At 48.5% G+C, this 19,718-nt stretch overlaps 7 protein-coding genes across 7 annotated transcripts; 4 read left to right on the forward strand and 3 right to left on the reverse strand.

Annotated features, from left to right (window-relative positions):
* Nucleotides 1-370: 370 nt before the first annotated feature.
* Nucleotides 371-782, reverse strand: PENARI_c001G03667 (uncharacterized protein; the record flags this gene model as incomplete). Its single annotated transcript, XM_022626413.1, has 2 exons — nucleotides 371-375; nucleotides 431-782. 2 exons carry the CDS (start codon nucleotides 780-782, stop codon nucleotides 371-373), a joined length of 357 nt encoding a protein of 118 aa, XP_022493233.1.
* A 1,453-nt stretch (nucleotides 783-2,235) lies between these two features.
* Nucleotides 2,236-2,772, forward strand: PENARI_c001G00968 (uncharacterized protein; the record flags this gene model as incomplete). Its single annotated transcript, XM_022626200.1, has 3 exons — nucleotides 2,236-2,441; nucleotides 2,498-2,510; nucleotides 2,590-2,772. The coding sequence occupies 3 exons, from the start codon at nucleotides 2,236-2,238 to the stop codon at nucleotides 2,770-2,772; spliced, it is 402 nt and encodes a 133-aa protein (XP_022493995.1).
* Nucleotides 2,773-3,237: 465 nt separating this feature from the next.
* Nucleotides 3,238-4,632, forward strand: PENARI_c001G06598 (F-box protein; the record flags this gene model as incomplete). The annotated part of the gene is made up of 1 exon (XM_022626655.1): nucleotides 3,238-4,632. One exon carries the CDS (start codon nucleotides 3,238-3,240, stop codon nucleotides 4,630-4,632), a length of 1,395 nt encoding a protein of 464 aa, XP_022493856.1.
* Nucleotides 4,633-5,642: 1,010 nt separating this feature from the next.
* PENARI_c001G08923 (alpha-hydroxy acid oxidase) lies at nucleotides 5,643-10,346 on the reverse strand (the record flags this gene model as incomplete). The annotated part of the gene is made up of 7 exons (XM_022626831.1): nucleotides 5,643-5,795; nucleotides 5,854-6,755; nucleotides 8,493-8,671; nucleotides 8,727-8,852; nucleotides 8,905-9,441; nucleotides 9,489-9,903; nucleotides 9,959-10,346. 7 exons carry the CDS (start codon nucleotides 10,344-10,346, stop codon nucleotides 5,643-5,645), a joined length of 2,700 nt encoding a protein of 899 aa, XP_022493235.1.
* Nucleotides 10,347-11,025: 679 nt separating this feature from the next.
* PENARI_c001G02785 (uncharacterized protein) lies at nucleotides 11,026-14,672 on the forward strand (the record flags this gene model as incomplete). The annotated part of the gene is made up of 8 exons (XM_022626335.1): nucleotides 11,026-11,229; nucleotides 11,285-11,477; nucleotides 11,534-11,840; nucleotides 11,896-13,288; nucleotides 13,346-13,629; nucleotides 13,681-13,928; nucleotides 13,976-14,065; nucleotides 14,125-14,672. 8 exons carry the CDS (start codon nucleotides 11,026-11,028, stop codon nucleotides 14,670-14,672), a joined length of 3,267 nt encoding a protein of 1,088 aa, XP_022493433.1.
* A 147-nt stretch (nucleotides 14,673-14,819) lies between these two features.
* PENARI_c001G09111 (ankyrin repeat domain-containing protein) lies at nucleotides 14,820-16,265 on the forward strand (the record flags this gene model as incomplete). Its single annotated transcript, XM_022626842.1, has 1 exon — nucleotides 14,820-16,265. One exon carries the CDS (start codon nucleotides 14,820-14,822, stop codon nucleotides 16,263-16,265), a length of 1,446 nt encoding a protein of 481 aa, XP_022493329.1.
* Nucleotides 16,266-17,210: 945 nt separating this feature from the next.
* On the reverse strand, nucleotides 17,211-18,572 carry PENARI_c001G05181 (phosphatidyl synthase; the record flags this gene model as incomplete). Its single annotated transcript, XM_022626533.1, has 2 exons — nucleotides 17,211-18,120; nucleotides 18,211-18,572. The coding sequence occupies 2 exons, from the start codon at nucleotides 18,570-18,572 to the stop codon at nucleotides 17,211-17,213; spliced, it is 1,272 nt and encodes a 423-aa protein (XP_022493974.1).
* Between the last annotated feature and the right edge of the window lie 1,146 nt (nucleotides 18,573-19,718).

Here is a 19,718-nt window from a genome sequence, read left to right on the forward strand (position 1 = left end):
TGGTACGGGATGTCTGGCTCGCGACTACACTCGTTCTCATCGAGCGACAATGGTGCAAATTTGTTACCCAATTAGCGGCGTCCACGTTTGTTTCGAGGTCGTGACAGGGCGGTGCAGATGCTCTTGAACAAGGGTGCCGACATGAATTTACCAGGAAAGCATGGCAATACATTATGTCTTGCATCACGAGCCGGTCACGACAGAGTGGTTCAGATGCTCGTCGAACGAGGTGCTAGGTGAGGCTATACTAATGGACAGGGTGGTATTCTTGCTTCGGCCTCTGGTCCGGAGAATGTCTGGCTCGCGACTACACTCTCATCGAGCGACAATGGTGCAAATTTGTTACCCAATCAGCAGCGTCCAAGTTTGGCTATCCTCGCTAATATTAACACAACATATAACAGCAGGCAATGCCAAGGTAAACACATACCCAGAGTACAAGAGCTATCGGTTGCATGGCCGTTTACGTAGCACTTATCCTCCTCAAAGTAGTCCCAACCACAATTGACGGCACCATTGTATGTGATGCATTCTCCAGACTTAACGCAAGTGAAGTAATACCCGCGTGTCCACTCCTTGGATAGTTGTACCACAACTGGGTAATTCGTGCCAGGCCCAGAGCGGCAGTTGACATGCTCGCTGTAGAGAACTCTGCACAACTGACCCGATCGACCGAAGATCTTTTTACCGTCAAGTACCTCGCTCTGCTCAGCATCAGCGACAGGAGCGGCGCTGAGACCGGTAGCGAAAAGGGCGCTGAGGAGAAGACTAGTGAGCTTCATGATGGATCCAAACGATGAAGAATTGCTTTTCAAGATTTTTCAAACGGTGATAAATGAATCCCAGTGACAGAAGGGTTATCGGGGATGTACTAAATTTATAAGAATCTGAATACGAGGATCTCCGGCGCTATCCCGTGTTTTTTAAGGCCAAGCTCTTGGCCGCGGGACTTGTTTTGGTTCCCATTGTGAATACGAACTATTGCAACCTCCCTAAAATAAACAAACTTTCTGCTACCACGCGAAGCAACCCCAGGGACAGTTGATGACATGAAGATGGTGTGGGGGTCCGTCAAGACGTGCACTACCTCGGAGTATCGGGCTTGATAATCCATGGCCTTTTTGTTTTATTTTCTTCTTCTTCAGTTTCCCTTCATAAAAACTCAAGTCAGTCATGCCTCGAGGTGAAAGACTCTTTGCCTCGCTCTATCGCCTTATTTTGACTTCACCTGATCTCTATGACACGGCCACACTTGAAACTGAAACCAGCGAAAAACATCCACGCACCGCCCTTCTGACCCATACCTAACAATACTAAAACGGAAAGGGGACGCCAAGAAGTGGCAGAGGAAATCCAGAAACTCCTGTACCGAGGGATGTGAACTGGGGCGGTATTGTTGTGACCGACCACAAATTCTCCCCAACATAACCACCAGGTACTTTCACCAGCACTCCATTAAATGCCACTGCAGAAACCCCGATGCCGACAAAGTAGCAGTCTCTAAACGCCTTCATCCCTCCTCCTCCATAATCGGATCTTGCCGGCCACGTGGACATTAACTTAAATAGTGTACATAGCCTCGACCTCTAACTTGCCTTGCATCGTGATAATTCAAGCAGGCTAGTTAGTTCCCTTTACAGAAACCGAGGGCCAGGGTGAAATCTGCCTAGCCCCAGACCCGATATCAGATTTGAAGTGTGAGATTATCACTCAGAGTCCGCCACGTATCTAATTAAAGAATGAATCAACAACTCCCAATCCAACCGAGGTTGACTACACAATGCACTAAACCCCCAATAACATGTATCCCATCGTTGTTCAAATGGCCTTTTTAGGGGGTTTCAGCCGCATGTTCTCACTTTCACATGAAGGTCACGGCATAGGGTTATGTCTATCCGCGCTAGCATGAAGTAATACTTCATACTGTTAGGTTACGTATTCTTGTCCCAATGGGGGTCTGCGGCCGACCGTGCATCCTTCGAGAATATTTTCACTTGTACAGGTCACGCATCGGTATCTAGTCCTGGCACGACTACCTTGTCTGCCCTAATGTACCATTTGGCTTTACGGCCCCTAGTAAAGGCCATGACGCTGTTCGACATGTTGGGCATATTTGGAGCGCGAAGGTGCCTATATAAGGTAGTGTGAAATCTAGTTTGACCAGGTATTATCACGGAGTGTCAAAATAAGATCTTGAATACCCTATACTCAATCAATTGAGCTTTCTATTCGATTATGCTTAAGAGTTCTTTCTGGCTACTCGCTTGTAGCCTTGTGGCAGCTCATGCGCATGAGTCCGATAAAGCTGTTGCCGCTTTGGATGATGGCACTCGAATGAACTTCTACCCTGGCGGCGGAGGTACCGGGGAGGAGCGTGAGATGGGCAACTCGCCGTGTAAGGCTTGGTGTGCAAAGCAGGACCCGAACAAATTGCGTTTGAGGTATGCCACGATCAGAAACACATATTCCCGAGTTTAGTTGCTAACTCTTCTCGTAGTGCGAAATGCCCGGTGTGACCGATTTGGATAATCCCGCCTATCCGCATATGGAAAGCGACTCTGGGCATAATTGGATGACTGGCAAGTGCAGTTGCCATACGAAGGAGGCTACAAAGGAGTGATAAAAGGACTGCCAATGCTCGAAAATATCCTTTGTGCGTTCGGAATGTCGACCTTCGAGGCCTTGGTGGAGCTTGCAATCGATGTAATTACCGGCGCAGGCAAAATCCAGGCAGGACTCAATGCTCCCGTTGTTGCGGCGGACTCTCGATGAGAACATGTTGACCCCACAAGACTATTTCAATGATTTCGTTGGGAAAATCTGCCGTATCGAATGCTGGAACTTCAATATGCCACGGTGTTCGGCAAGTTGAAGGGAGCATCAACAGCGCGAGGAGTCAGCAAAAGACACATGCAGAAAGACAAGAAGCTCTGCAAAAAGCTAGACAACGATGACAGTGGTTTCATTGACAAGAAAAAGGACAAGCACAAGGACAAGAACAAGACCGCTACTAACACGTTAGGTTCATGAAAATTGAGCAAGAATTGGTCGAGTACTGGGTAATCTAGTGGTTGGGAGCAACGTTCCCACTTGCTAATTTGGTGGGACAGATGTAGGCTTGGCGAAGGATCGGATGCCTGGTGCTGCCTGCCGGCTGATGTTTAAAATTGTCTTAAACAACCATAAACACCATGTTCACTATCCTTTGACTCAGAAACCCCCCTTTCAGCAAGGAACATGCTCTCTACGTTACCAGCGGAGCTGCTGCTCTCAATAGCAAGCTATCTTGATAGCCACACGGACACTCTGCGGCTCGCCTCCTGTTGTCGTGCCTTCTATCCACTTTTGTTACCCAAAGTCTTTACATCGCTCGACCTGATAGAGCACCGCAATGGCCACTTGAGTCATCTGGTACACACACTAGCATCCAAGCCGGCATTAGCGCAAGAAGTGCGCACTTTGTGTGTCCCCAATTGCTGGCGGCCGACTTCCGGCGTGCGATATGAACAGGAGGTTATCCTGCCAGTTCTGAAATCAGCCCTGGGGCCCGACGGCAACCTATCCACATGGGACTGGGAACTACAGAGTCGAGAGAATAGTGACGCATGGACTGTCCTGCTTCTGGCCCTCTTGCCTAATCTGGAGAATCTGGTCCTGCAGGTTCCTGATTTTTCAAACTACACTCTCGAGTGGATGGCCAGGATCGCCCAGCAAGAAAGCGCTGGTTTGACTAAATTAAAAAACTTCACAGTCGTGTGTTTTTATGTAGATGGTGGCCTCAGCTCATCGCACTGTCTTCCAATCCTTCGACTTCCCTCGTTACGAAGCTTTTGTGGCCATATGATATGCGATGGTGGTAGCTCTGATGAGGAATATGCCGAAGATGAAGCGTTCGATCCGGTCAGTTACGTGCCTGACAATGTTAGGTACTCCAATGTTACTCATATCCACCTCAAGTCCAGTTGTTCTCGACGAGGCTTTGCGGATTTGATCGGCGCACCCAAGAGCCTCGAATCTTTCATCTTTGAGCATTCCGATAACCCAAATTACGCGGATGATGAGAGGATATACGCGGCGAGATACTATCCACCATTGCGCAGACATCGGGAGACCTTGCAAACGTTAACACTGACCGACGAGGACAACAACCACGAATACGATTACGTCGGATCATTCGCGGGATTCAGTGCACTGAAGGAACTTCGGCTGCTGGCATCTCATATACTAGACTGGAACCAAGGCTGGAGTGACCTACAAAAGACATCAAGGAATAGATTCAGTGATGTATTACCTCTATCACTGGAAAGCCTTATTCTTGATGGTCTAGAGATAGAGCATACAACTGAACTAGCTAAGGCGTTTAAAGACCTACTCTTAGGAGGGAAGTACCGCTGCCCAAACTTGACTTATTTAGAGGTCAAGGGAAACTGGATGCATGTCCATCAGTCAACTGAGGAGTCTAACGCTAAACCTCGTCCTATTCCTGCTATGTTAGAGGAGTTTGCGGACTTCAAGGCGGAACTTGAGTTATTATGTTCGGCTGTTGGGGTTGAGTTTCGTCTGCGTGATTTGCATGTTGAGGATATTATCAAGCGGAATCGTTCGTATGGCTTTTGGAGTGATGCCCTTTGACTAGGTAGTTGGCCACTAATATACCCTGTCTACCTGAGGATGACATGTGTCAAACAACACCAGTTTTCATTCTACTCTTCTTACCAGAGGGCTGTTAAAATTGTCCTCGATTTAATTCTCAATACATCTAGGGACGGGAACGACCGTGTATCAGCTCAGTCAGGCAACCAGGAAGCGAATTTTATTGTACATAAAAGGTATTCTAACTATGGTGTCCGGAGAAGTGTCGTATCTCTTCTTCAGTCGGCTAGCATCGTTGGCATAGTGGATTGTCTCGTAGGAACTAACAGACTGTACCGTCACATTGGCAAAGTACAAACTCCAATACCAGGCACAGTAGAAGGAGAAGGAGCTAGCATGACCTCGAGGAAGCCATGTTAGGATGCTAGTTTGCCGTGTTCTCATCTTGTAGAGCGTATAAATAAGGGAGATGGGGTTATAATTTATAGACCTCTGGGCCGTGTTGTCACCCACATGCTTTGTTCGTCAGCGTCGTCCGACGTAGGTGTCTTGTATTTACTTGAGATATGTTGCAAATCATGTCTAAACTCGTACACTACATGTTGAATTAAATATTCTGGGCCAGTTTACGATAATGGCGAATGAACTATGGTCAGCAATAATATCCCCCGCAGTCTTCTAATTTGAGGCCCTATGGTGCAATAAGAGCCCTTTAACCAACCACCAAGAAACGCAGAGTTCAAATACTTCATCAGCTCATTCTCGGCGTCGAACCAGATTATTCAACGAAGTGTTTTCAATTCACCAACGAACCATGATACTACAAGCGACATAGTCAGGATTCATCACACCAAAATCCTGGACTTTTATCGATCAGTCCCAAACTTTCGGGATATCTATTTGAGTGCAGGAGCATATTGAGCCTGGTCTATGCATGTTCAAACTGTCACTCTTTCTCGATCTACATTTGTAATGAGCTCCTCAACCACAAGCAACCTAAGCTATACCCTTTAGTGTATGACCATAACCCTATATGCCATTGCACACCATTACAGCCTTGCCAAAGGCCCGTATGCATTAACAATAGCCAAAAGCTCCGGGCGAATCTCCGAGACCGATTTACAGCCTGTAAGCTGCATGCATCGCTTGAAGTCATCGTACAAAATCTTAAACATCAGCTCGACTCCCTGCTGACCATCATGCTGCCGGAAGTCTCAGTATGCAATCATCAATATCGATAGCGCAACAAGAATTACTTACCGCCAATCCCCAAAGCACAGGACGTCCAACCCAGCAACACTCTGCGCCTAGAGCCAGGGCCTTGAAGATATCAGCTCCGGACCGAATTCCACCATCAATATGAATCCTAATCCGTCCTCGTGCAACCTTAGCACAAGCAGGAAGAGCATCAATGGTAGCTGGCGTCTCATCTAGCTGTCTACCACCATGATTGCTAATAATAACACCATCGCAACCGTATTCAACGGCAATCTCAACATCCTCCGGCGTAAGGACTCCCTTGATCCAGATCTCCATCTTGGTAATACTGCGCAACCACGGAATCTCCGTAGCCCAAGAATGAGAATCTGAATTTGTCGAAGTGAACCCATCATCATGAGATTGCGCCTGGATCTCATCCGATGTTTTCTCATACATCGGATACGCCACGCCAGGCGGAGGCTTGAATCCATTCCGCCATTCATTCCAGCGAACACCAAGAACGGGACTATCCGCGGTTAAGAAGATTGCCTTGCAACCTGCAGCTTCGGCGCGACGCACAATACGCTCTTGTTTAGCTTTGTCGTTCAACGTGTAGAGCTGCATGACGTGGTTGACAGGTCCCACTTCGTTTCCTGCCTCGGTGATTTGCTCGACTGGATAACCGGTGTAGGAGGAGACTCCCATGTTCACGCCTGCCTTGGCACATGCTCTGCTTGTTGCTAGTTCTCCATCTGGGTGGGCCAGTACTTGTAGTCCTGTGGGCGAAGCACAGAGTGGGAACAGGATGTCCCGACCAAAAAGGGAGATGCCCGTGTCCACTTGGGAGACATCTTTCAGGACTCTGGGGAGGAGACGGTACTTTCTATACGCAGAGTAATTATCGTGGAGGGTTACTTGGTTTGTTGCGCCAGAGTTGAAGAAATCTAGTCCTTGGTTTAGAACTAGAGATTGTTATGTGAGGGGATGGAAATACCTTTTACGGCAACAGGGAGGGATTTGGAAGCTGCCTCCTGGAGGTCAGCTATGTTTAGTATTTTGTTGGACATTGCAGGTAACAAGGATTAAAACTCGCAGGGAGTTGTGAAATGTAGAAAATCCCATGTTGATAGCAGTGTGAGGGGTAAGAGTGGGGGAGGATTTCCCGATAGCTTTCCCGATCCGCCTTAAAACACTCGCGATGCTGAATCACAGTACCTAAAGCCAATCCTCGCGCAAACTTTGGACTTATCTCTCGTTAGCACAACCAAATATGTCTCCATAGGGCTGAAACCCTGTCACTACATCCTGTTATCCTTGACTCCCAAACTACCTTGAACACGAAGCCTAATTAGGCATCGTACATTGCACTAGCCCTAATCAGGATATAGACATTGATCCCGATATAAAATAGCCTCTCATGACTCTAGACTCTACTGAAATCAAAACTGATGCCACCTTTCCGAGATTGTTGGGTTGTCTACAATCTGCAAATGGTCATTATGCATTTATTATTCTTGATTGAGATGACATGTACTCGAATGCAGCGGTCGAAAAAATCCAGATCTGGCTTTTTCTCCTGAAAGTTGTGGCGCAGAATAGCGAGCTCGCTCAGTCGGCTCGCAACCCCCTGTTGCTCCACAGAAGCTGTAGGTGGTCGAGTTCAGCTTTGCTAGAAATAAAGTTCTGGTACGCATCCTTACGCAATCTCCAAAAGGTGGCAGAGTAGTCAGATTGTCCCCATCTGGCCTGAATTTCTTCAATCTGCTGAGTATTTAGGCTCTCCGTAAGGAAAGTTAGGTTCTGTTGATTTTAAAGGTCGGTCCTGTCAGCACCAGGAATGGCGGCAGGGGGCCACCTCTCGATGTGTTTAAGGCGGGTATTGCTTCTATATTGAGATACCTGTCGGTTAAGACTCACAATACTATCCAAAATATTTGTCATACAATGTCACGGTGAGATGATTATTTTCACTCGAAACGAGAGAATTTTGCTTTCCAAGAAGGGGACCAGGTGAGAACGCAGAAAAGGAAGTGATGCTAGTCAAATCACAATAAGTACCTAATTTGCATGATCTGAGCCTATGCGAGCGGGGTAGTGGGAGCAACAGAAGAGATCGAATGAGAATTGGGAGAGGATCATTGGGCCGTATTCGTCATATACGGTGTGCTTTGCCTACCGAGTAGACCGAAGAAAAGGGCACTAGAGCCACTGGGTAGTACCCACTCAAAGCCTTTATCTCCCTCAGTCACTTCGTTGTGCTCGCTATACAAGTCGAAAATTATAAGCACAAAGTAGACAAGAAAGTGTGCTACGTTGGATTCGAAGAAGACAGTAATTTAGCAGTCGAATAGGCAGGTCAAAAGACACACGAAAAGATACTTGGGAAAAGAGGTTGGAAATACGTATATACACAGTCATCTTTGAATGATCATTACAAAGCTCGGGGAAGACAGCTCGTACATGGCACTATACCAAGAGACAATATCACAGGAGCCCAAAGCATCAAACAAACTGCCCATTTAGGCTGAGACCCCAATGCAGTAAGCATATCCAGCCCACAGCCCCGAACAATCTCCATTAAGAGCCGGATTAAGCTCGTACAATTTCTCAAGCGCGATTCCAGCACTAGCGGCCATGTCATAGCAATATACCCCTACACTCCGTCAGTCAAGTTCAATCGATGATAGTAGACCACTTACCTTCTTTTTGCATAACCCAGCTGTTGCAGTTCTTGGGAACACCATCTTGAGTCGGACCTGGGGCTGGCACAGAGGTCTGTGTCGGCTGATCCGCCGTGGTCGTGGTTTTCGATGTTGTTGTTCCCGCTGTTTCAGTGGTGGAAGTGGTGGTCGTATCCGTATCGCCGCGAACACAATAACTATAGTAGATTAGCGGATTTGCATATAAGAAGGAGGTATAATGCAAAAGCTTACGCGGCATCAAGGAGCAAATTAGAACATTCCTCATTGAGTTGCGGGTTCCAAGTGCGAAGCTGCGCGAATGTGATTCCATACACGTTCTGCAAAAGCGAGCAAGAATCCTTATCGACGATGGTATGCCTGGAAAAGTTCAGCCTGTGAATTTATTGCGTGGCATTTATCATTTACTTACCAAGTGTAGCAGTTCGAGGTGGTCCCTGTTGGGGTGGGAGCAGGAGGCGTCACATACGTCGACGTAGTTGTTCCATTGGTAGTGGCATTCCAATTTGCGGTCGGATAGACGCAGTAATATAGACCCGGAAACAGGTTTGAGCAGGCTGCGTTGATGGCTGGATTGATTGCAAGGAAAAGATCAAGGCTGATCGAGTATATGAGGGAGATCTGTTCGCAGTCATCCCCATCAGCGGCGGGATAATAGCCCCCACACTCTTTCGTGGTTCCGTAACCTGTTGGACCTGCTGCCGCCACGGTGCTAGCTGCGTATTGGGCTGTTTTTGTAGCAGTGGCACCAGGAATGGTGGTTGGTGTGTATAACTGACCCGAGGCGCCTACACAGACATTATCACCGGAATTCAGGTTCGAGCACGCTCTGTTGATGGATGGGTTATAACTTATGAGGTCTGCAATGGTGAGACCGTAGGAATCGGCGATGGAGTTACAGTTGTCTCCATCTTGGACTAGATAGACCGGACAAGCTCGTGGAAGGCACCTAGAAATGTAAGTAATGAATCCATTGATAACGTGTGATGGACCTACAAATTCTGTCCGGCAAGCAGATTCGATCCGTCCGGGAAGATCCCGTTTAGCGTTCTCAGCGGGCCGGTGGGGACTTTCTGGGCCTTGGCAATGGACTGCATGTCGTCGCCGGACTTGGCAGAGTAGAAGTTGCCAGAGAGGCAGGAGATGTTGGAGGGAGTTGAGTAGTCGATGCCAGGGATGGCGGTCATATTGGTAGCAGGAGGCTGCACTTCGGTGGGCAGGGCCCCTGTGTTGCAGGTGTCCTGGATTTTGACATATTCATCCACCAACTGCTCGTCGTAGTTGGAATACGCCGTCTTCTGCATTTGCTGTATCAGATTTAACACACACGTCGAGCATAGTTGATCTTTTGATACTGCTGCTAAGGCTGTATCAATGTCACCCAGGGCTGCTTGGATGTCTCCAATTGCATCTAGAAATTGTTAATCGGGTGACTGCATTGTAGTAATAGGAATCGAGGCAGGTACCGGTGCAGTATGTGTTAGTCTTAGGGTCCTTCAGGCAAGTCCTGTTCCAGGTCGACCATAAGACGTCTCCCGCCCACACAGCTGGGACTCCATCCCAGGGCTCGACATCGCCGGCACATTGTTGTTTCACAGAAGAATGGTAGGTCTCCAATGCGCTGCCGCAACCTTCATCACATAATTGATCTTGGAAGGTCTGATTGCCCACTGGACCGAAGTAGTCCGACATGGAAAGCGTAAGAAGATAAGGATCACAGTTTAGCTCTTTCCTCAACGCAGAAGTGCATCCATCCGAGATAAAGGCCGTGGCATTGGTTCCATATTCGTATAGATCGATCTGCGCAAAGGCAGACGCGAAATAAGTGATAACAAATATAACCGTAAATTTCATGGCGACAGGTATTCTCAAAATCTTTCTGAGGTATCAAACAGACTATGGAGAATTGAGATCATCAGGTGAAGGCTGGGTGGATGTATACCCAAATCATCCAGCTCTCACTTCCCAATGTCAAGGTGAGGTATTTTCTTTCTTCGCCGACAGGAATGACTTCACAAGATTGAATTATGACACTGGGTATGTAGATCGGAGGTCTGAAACGACTAATGTAGCCAAGACGAGGGGAAAATTAGACCCCATAACACTAAAAGTGTTCGGCGGCACTAGTGCGTTCTTCAAAAGGCAGTGAACTTCTGAAGGAGACAGGGATCGCAATCCAAGTGATGTCAGACTTATCAGGGGAAAAATAGCATTCTTCCGATGATGTTTTCATTTGTTCATCTACAAGAGGTGTAGATGAAAGCAAACTTGGAAAAGGATCACCTAGAGATTTAGTGCTTTGTGATGGAGGGTGTGATGAACAGGGATTTAGGGGCGAAAAGTCCCGGCCTCCACTAGGATATGCTATTGCATCTGCAATCAGGGTATTTAGGCCTGTTCAAAGAAGTCAAGGCCCAGTGCTAGTAGCTTCGAGTCTTTTGGATACTTCTTTGGCATCTTTTTGGCATCTTTTGGGTGTGCTTTAGACTCCCGTGCTATATTTGATATCTTGCATTGTTATATGGCCCCCAAAATGAAGCCTTGGGCTATTCTTCTACTTGCGCTATGGTGCTGTCCCTGTCTTGGTCAGGACTACACCTGTAGCGCCGACAAGCCATGTGAACTTGGCTGCTGTTCGAACACAGGAGTCTGTGGAATGGGACCTGACTTTTGCGGAGAGAGTTGTATATCCAACTGTGATAGCAAGTCGGACTGCAACCCAGGTTGGGGCATGAAGGTAATTTCCACTCCAACTCAAGTTGAATCCATTGAAAAGAACTGACTTTGTAAAGTGGTCCGCGGCAGACAAATGTCCCCTCAACGTGTGCTGTTCTGAATATGGCTTCTGTGGAACCACCAAAGACTTTTGCGGCAACAAAACCATCGAGCCTCCCAGCTGCTCTGGATCTAGTGCTTCTAAGCGTACAATTGGATACTATGAGAGCTGGGGCATTACGCGCAAATGTGACAAAATGTACCCAGAATGTATGTTTTTCCTTGTCCATATACATCTTGCGCGCAGTCGTGTTGATATCAGACAGCTATTCCTCTTGGATCATACACACATCTGAATTTTGCCTTTGCCTTCATTGACCCCACTTCATTCAAAGTGGCCCCGATGGATAGCGGGGATGTTGCATTATATAAAAGATTCACTGGGCTCAAGAATCTCTATCCTGACCTCCAGACTTGGATATCTATTGGAGGCTGGAGCATGAACGACCCCGATCAACCCACTGCTACCACTTTTTCAGACCTGGCTGCATCAGAGTCGGCACAGAAGAAGTTCTTTGAATCCTTGCTTTCCTTCTTAGAGACATACGGGTTTGATGGCGTCGATCTTGATTGGTATTTTTATCCCACACCCTTACTTGGTAATCACACCACTCACTATGCAATCTAGGGAATATCCAGTAGCTGAAGAGCGCTCAGGCAAAGCCGCTGACTACAAAAATTACACTTCTTTCTTGAAGAATCTTCGTAATGCCCTCGCATCAAGCGGGCATACATACGGGCTCACCATCACCATCCCATCTTCTTACTGGTATATGCAACACTTTGACATTGTCGAGATCGAAAAGACAATTGACTGGTTCAATATTATGTCCTATGACCTGCACGGTACTTGGGACAACACCAACAAATATCTGGGCCCTTATATCAATGCGCATACCAACTTGACCGAAATCAACTTGGCATTGGAGCTCCTTTGGCGCAACAAGATTAACCCTGACCATGTCGTTCTCGGTCTGGGCTTTTATGGCCGGTCCTTCACTCTCACCGATCCCAGTTGCAATACCCCCGGGTGTATTTTCACATCAGGGGGCAACGCAGGGTCTTGCACGGACTCTGTCGGGACACTCTCGTACTCAGAGATCAAGCGTGTGATAGATAAAGATAACGGCAAGGTGACCTTAGACAAGGAGGCCGCCGTCAAGATGGTCACTTGGGGCGAGAACCAGTGGGTCAGCTATGATGACGAGGAAACTCTGAAGCTGAAGCTGGACTATGCCAATAACCACTGTCTTGGCGGTACCATGGTATGGGCCGTATCGACAGATGATTCCGAGGGCACAGCTTCGGCGGCACTATCGAAGTTGACGGGCCGCAGCACCATCGCATTATCAGCCAAATCACTTGCTTCTACCACTGACCAAGTTCAATCTTGCCAGTTGGGCGAGTGCGGCGAACCTTGTCCGACTGGGCTTAGCGCTGTCCAGCGGAGCGATGGCAAGAACAGAGGAAACACGGGTACCAACACTGGATGCTCGAACGGCAAATCCCGTCTTTACTGCTGTCCAGCTGACAATATGCCCACTTGCCAGTGGCGTGGCGGGGCTCCATTTTGCAATGGCAAATGTCACAAGGGAGAGGTCGAAGTGTCAAGCAGCATCAGTGGGACAGGAAAGAGTTGTTGGACTGGGCACAAAGTGCTTTGCTGTACGCAGACTGCGGCCAACAAAGCAGTTGCTGAGTGTGGCTGGTCAGGAAGTGCGCCTTTCTGTGCTGGAATTCATAGCAATGCAGGCTGCCCGTCAGGACGGGAGCGACTAACTTATTCCAATTACGGTGCTGGTGGAGAGGAGCCTTGTATTGTCGGTTACAAGTCATTCTGCTGTGATCAGCCCCCTCCATACGAGAACTGCGACTGGTACTATCATGGTGGAAAATTCTGGGGTTCTGTTCCCTTCCAGTGCTCTGGAACGTGCCCTGCTGGCAAAGCTTCCATCGCGACTGATCCTTCTGGGTGCATGTCAGGATATGGATCATTCTGTTGCGATTCGCCAGCTACGAGTGTATGTGGAAGTCCCCTTGTGGTCCCTGTTACTTGCAATCTTTGCTAACACAAGTAGAATGATCCCCTCGTTACGGCTTTTAAAACTCAGCTACAGAAGTACTCCAAAGATCCCGTCTGCGACAAAGGCCAGCGCCAGTATTCAAAGCGGGACACCATCGAAATAGGTTTGCAAAAGCGTCATAGTTTGAACAAGGCAGACTGGACTAGTCTGCTAATTCATTTGACCGCCATCGCGAAGGGCAACAGCCCGACTTATCAGATGACGTTGATGGAGAGCGAATATAATTCTAGTGATCCATTGGTGACCCTGGACGAGATTGATCAGTTCCAGGCTGAGTGGTAAGTGTTGTATTTATTTCCCCTGGAACATTAACTGAACCGATGAAACAGGCCTAATGCTGAGCCTATTGCACGGACCGAAAGCCTTCTGTGCTTGGGAACGCATGGGAGAAATGAGGTCGCGGACTCTCTGGATGCTGGGTCCCAGCTTTGCGTGTTGGCTTGCGCTGCTGCAGGCCTTGATAAACGTTCCAATGCTACAATTCTGTTGTCGGCGGCGAAGAGTGTATCTGCTAGAAACATTGCGGAATCCGAGGAGCTTTATAGTTCCTCGGAAGGATTTGGACAACCAAGCTGGGGTATGACTCCTACCTCCCACACTCTGAATGCGCACTAACCAGAATAGGTTATATAATGCAGGGAATTATGGACGGTACATTAACCCTAGAGTATGAGATGTTGGTCCGTACTAGAGGAGAGGAGTATATTTTGGAAAGTAAGTGACATTATCTTGGACAGCAATGTACATTGTAGACATCTGCTTATACGATGCAGTTGTATGGCGGCTGCCTGATGGCCCGGGATATCGAGAGACTAACAGCGATGAATACGCGGTGTTTCATTTCCACTTCGACCATATCATGGATCGCGACGGTGTACTCCGGGCAGGAATATACGCCATAGTGGCCTTCCACGGCCAGCAGTATGTTGAGCAAAACAGGTATCCTCGTGTGGATGGCAACGACAATCAAGGTGACAATCGACGAGCTCACGTGTTGAATTGCAATACGGGCAACCGGGTGACTCCCAACACTCGTTACTTCTATCCAGGGGGTGGACGGGAGTCCGACTATGATAATGAGCATCACCGGATGATTTGGCGTTTTGCAAACTATCTGCACCAGGAGGACTTGGTAACGGAGCAAACCTTCACGGGAGCTCAACGGGGTCAGTTGACGAGATATCGCGATGAGGAGGATCCATGCTCGACGCGATGGTACTTTAGATGGGGACGCTATCGGCAGAGTCGACCCTTCACCCCTAATTATATTTTGGGTGAAGCTGCTGAGGACGACATAATGGATGATAATGACGATGTGTAGATACACAGACCGTAAATATAAGCGATGGAACCAGGATGGATTGAGTCATGTCAAATAGCTCCTATGATATCACCGAGAGAACCCCGCACTTGAGCAAGTTAAATAGAAAGCAAGAGCTCTCTTCTTCTCCAGCTTCACCACCATACCATGTCATATAAACTCACCAGAGAAGACGTCACCTGGGGCGTTGAGGAGTCTGCCGCCATTCGGGCCGCCGGTAATCCCAATCCAGCCGTCCTTCGTGCTCTGTTGGATTACCATAAAAGAAAGCTTCGTGAACTAGCAGGGTGCTCTCCCAATGCAAATATCAGTGGCGGCAACATGGGCACCTACGAATCTCCGCTCACGGCAGCCATTCGCGTGAATTCATCAGAAAATGTTCGGACGCTTCTGGCCAGTGGTGCAGATCCCACAGGCATCCACATTTGGGATTTATCTGACTACTCTGCGAGGTTCATGCGTGGTCGAGACGCCAAAGTCGATGTCTCGAGTTTTGGCCCGTGCCCTTCCCGATTACACATTCTAGAAGTCGCAAAGAGCAAGGGAATCACCGAGCAGACACAGCCGTTGACACAAGCCGAACTGGATGAGCGGCGCACCAGCTTTCCACGATTTTGGACTGAGCCAAATGTCCCAGGCCAGCGACTGAGGATGAACAAAGGCATCACAGCTTTAGAAGTGGCTGCTGGTCTGGGCTTTGAGGATCTCTTCGCGCTGGTTCGCGAAGCGGGGGCAGATGAGTCTGCCTGGATCAGCACTTCCGGCCAAGCCAACTTCGATGATACTAAGCCATCGTCACTAAGCATCACATCCCCTGTCCACGAAGCCATTGAACATGGTCAACACGCTATGCTCGAACGGCTTCTCAATACATATCACTATTCTCCCAACTATCGGGCAATGGTAGCTCCCACAGTTGCCTTTCCGCCGCTTTCTTTTGCACTGGGTCGATGCGATCCAAAAGATCCCAATATCCGGGCCTGTATCAAACATCTTCTCGCGCATCCGGATATCGACTTAAATCTCCGCACTCCTATCTTCGAAATTCATCCACTCCATTTGGCAGTTGCTCGCCATGACCCCGAACTCCTATCCTTTCTTCCTATGCCACTCTCCAGCGCAGGCACGACGGCTTTGGGTCATACGTTGCTTCACATCGCCTCGCTTCCACTTACCTCAATGTCCATGAACCGACAAATCCCTGATGCCGTGCGAAGTGTTCACTGCGCCCGCACCCTAGATTCTCAGTGGCTTCCGCATCCACAACCCAGCCCGCTGCACTTGGAAACAACAAAAGGAGTCGCCGTCGAAGTGCCACTCACTTCTATCGATCCACCGACACCATTGACTCCTGCTGAGCAGGATGCACAACTCAGCACTCTTCGCATGCTTGCTGATGCGAGGATCGATATACGCGCCCAGGATGTGGACGGAAACACTGCATTGCACTATCTTGCTACTGCCTTGAATGGTGATTCCAGAGCCATGCAACTATTACGGGAGATGGAAGGGGGCGAAGAGGTCTACAATAATTGCAAGAATCGGGAGGACCTGACGCCCCGTGCCCTGTGGGAAGCTTGCAACGAAGCGTGATACGGGCAACAGGTGTATCTAGAATCATGTTGGTAATTTAGTTCTCAGGTGGCATTTTCGTGACTTTAGATGTTCAACCAGTGCATCAGCAGAATAGACAAACGATGGGTTTAGGCTTTGAAGCTTCTGTTTTAGTCGATCCCTTGTAGCACTACATAAAATCAGTGTTAATATAGACCACCCTATAGAGTTATTACCACAATTTGGTCGTGGAGTATGTTAGATCTAATAAACATGGGCTCCACCAAACCCTAATTCAACGCCCATCCACCCACTTCCTCGGATTGCCTAATCTGTCACTCCGGGGATCCCGCATGTAAGCAGAGCTTGCCACGATTGATTCGCTGCTGCCACAGACTAGAAAGAGATGCGTGAATAGCCGGGCTGGAAGGAGGTGCGGGGTACATTGTAAATGGAGGGTTACATGTCCTTTGTTTTGTATAGTGCGCAAATCTGTGGGGAAGTCTGGGGTACGATCTGAGCTACAGTACATGCACGTACGGCTAGGTGTGTTTTCATTAATTGCTATGACATGTTGGTCTGTGGAGACCAATGGCTGTTCACATACATGTGGAAACAGATGCAAGTCACAGCTATGAGCAGAGATTTTACAATTTCCAGGTTTGTCTTGGTTTATTTCATTTCATTTCATTTCAAATGTATCATTGTTCATAATGAGAATCTATGATTCCGAGGCAAGATAGTAATCCGCCCGAAATATCGAAAGGTATAAAACCGTATCACGACGCGCAAGTAAATGCAGAAGTTCAGGACAACTGGGAATCTTATAAAACAAGTCGCGAAGAAAGAAAACAATAGGCTAGTAAAACACACCGGTTGATACACAACAGTGTGATTGGGAACAATAAAGTCATGAAAAATAGAAGGCCATAAAATATAATAGTTGGCAACTTCTCTAACCTTCTGGCTGGTATCATTGTCGAGCTAGGAAACTGTGGAGCCCTTGCATGGCTTGTTGTGCTCACGCTCGATAGCGAACTTAACAGCCTCGAAGACATTCTCACACGTCTTCCTGGGTGGGTACCGCGGGACAGTACCATCCTGGTAAACACCAGTCTTAACGAGGATCGAGAACCAATCGTTGGCCGTGGTCTCGTTGAACTCGTTCGTGCCACGGATATCGGACTCCGGCGTATCGCCAATGAAGTACACAGTAGACGGAGGCTTGTTGATACCGCAAGAGTCACTGCGCCATTTCTGTAAAAGCCCGGTGGCGAATTTATAAGTGCCGATTTGGGGCTTGCCAAAGGCAATGGTATTGAGGTTTTTTCCTGTCAGGGCTCCGTACACAGCTTCCAGGGAAGCGCGCAGCGCACCCATTCCAAGACGGGAGTGTTCGTGCGAGGTAGACCACACGACATCGGTGTGCGAGAAGAAGACCGGTGGGCCCTCTTGGAAGGTTTCCGACCGTGTGTTCAACCACCCGTCTTTTGTCATGAGGCAGTCTAGGATGATCTGTTGGTCGCCGGCCCAATCACGGCTGTCGGCGAAAACGAAGATCGCTTCGATGCGAAGATTGTCGAGATCGAGGAGGCGCGAGTTCTCGAGTTCCTCGTCTGTTAATGTGCGGAACGGTGTGGTGTCGTGTCGCGTCTTGATGATATCGCCGGGCGTGATGACATTTTTGAATCCATATCCCTCGGCCACGATACGGCACTTCTCGCCCTCGCCGCCGACCACCAGGACAGTGTGGTATTTCTCTGCCATATCACGCATTGGGGTGTGACCGCAAATGAATTGGCCAGGGTCGACCTCGAGGTCGAGTTGGCGACTGAGATCAAGGCATCGCTCTTTCTCGGTCTTACCACCGCCATTGGTGAGGAAAATGTAAGGACTAAAAAGAATGCCATTAGGATGTTTTGCTTAAAAGGGTTTCCCCTCACTCAAGAGTGCGAGAAATAGAACACACAGGGCAAGTACTCACACCTTGACTCCGTACGGGTTTTCACCGTTGATGTATTTCATCGCATCGACGGCTGCAGGGATAGGCTTTCCGCCCTTAATGAGGACGCCGTCGATGTCAAAGGCCAGTGCAAAGTCATCGCTAGTGACTGCAGGGGGGTTGGACATGGGGGTAGGGATTTGAGAGTAGTCATCTTCAGACGAGACTTCTTCTTCGTGGTGAGTTTTGGTCATATTCGAGTGGTTGGAGATAAATTCAGAATCAGAAGCCATTAAATGCTTGGGAGGAATGACAACGGTTGGTCCACCATAAAGGTCTGACTGAGCAGCATCCAGGCTGTCGAGTCGGCGGACTGTCTTTGCGTATCCGTCGGATGTAGCCATTGTGAATGGAAAGTGAGCGGTGTGGGTCTGAAATGCGGGTACAATGACGATGTTAATCGCTGCCTGTTGAGTTGTGATATAACCGGTTGCAGATCGTCAAACACACAGTCAAACAGACGCTTGAAAGTTCAATGACTGTGAATAGATTGTGATAAGCGTCAACGATTATGCAGGCTGCAGGAGGATCAAGTAGATCACAGCAAGAGTCGAGCAACTTGAGTCGAATGAGTTAGGGTAGATGGAGCCAGTGGGGACGAAGGGCCATTTATATAGCAGACTGAGGCCCAACGGAGTAACTTCAACACCGTCGATCCTGTTACCCAAGGGGCAGGGGTCCGCACACTTGAATGGCCTTCGTCATCGGCCATTTTTAGGTTGGGACTGCGTATCTCTAAGCGTTTTGAAGTCGAACGTAGCTGTGGATACACAACGGCGCACTCTTGGCGCAGGAATCCGTTGGACAAGCTGATTTGTCCAAGAGACATCCGAGTTCAAATGGTGGAGCCCTGTGGAAAAGAACAGTTGACGTAGGGGAAATCAGTACTAATCAAGTATCTGATTCCTCTGATTGCAGCATTCGAACCATCCAAGCCTTTCGGCGTGGCGTGATCGATACTCCGAGAGTACTACCGAGAGGCGACGTCTTTTCGGCGTCTCGTATTTCTAATCTAGCCAACCCGTGCTCAGCCCTCAAGTTTCCCGAGTAAATTCGACGTGCGTCCTCCGACTGGATGATGTCGAGCCAACGAGCGTCACCGCGGGATATGTCGGGGATATTGACGTCATTATGCTGACTCATTACAGGAACCAGAATAACAAGAAAAAGCGAACCACAAATTATATCTGGATCATCAATGGAATCAGAGTATGCTAGACCGCATAAAGACCATTGTGCGCCATAGTTAGAGCTGAGTGGTCCGCACTAAGGGGATCAAGCGGCACGGCGCCGCCACCACATGTCGGCCGGTGCCACCTCGAAGGGGAAAAACACAAAAAAAGAGAAAAACACAAAAAAAGAGAGAGAAAGAAAGAAAGAGGCGGGTGTAGAAGTACCCACAGCCTTGATATCTCAAACATCCAGTGAAATGGTACATACAAGGGCCCCTATCCCCTAGCCGGACATTTCTCGGACAACCAAAAAGTTCG

The sequence above is a fragment of the Penicillium arizonense genome (genome assembly GCF_001773325.1).
Source record: "Penicillium arizonense strain CBS 141311 chromosome Unknown PENARI_contig001, whole genome shotgun sequence".
NCBI lineage: Eukaryota > Fungi > Ascomycota > Eurotiomycetes > Eurotiales > Aspergillaceae > Penicillium > Penicillium arizonense.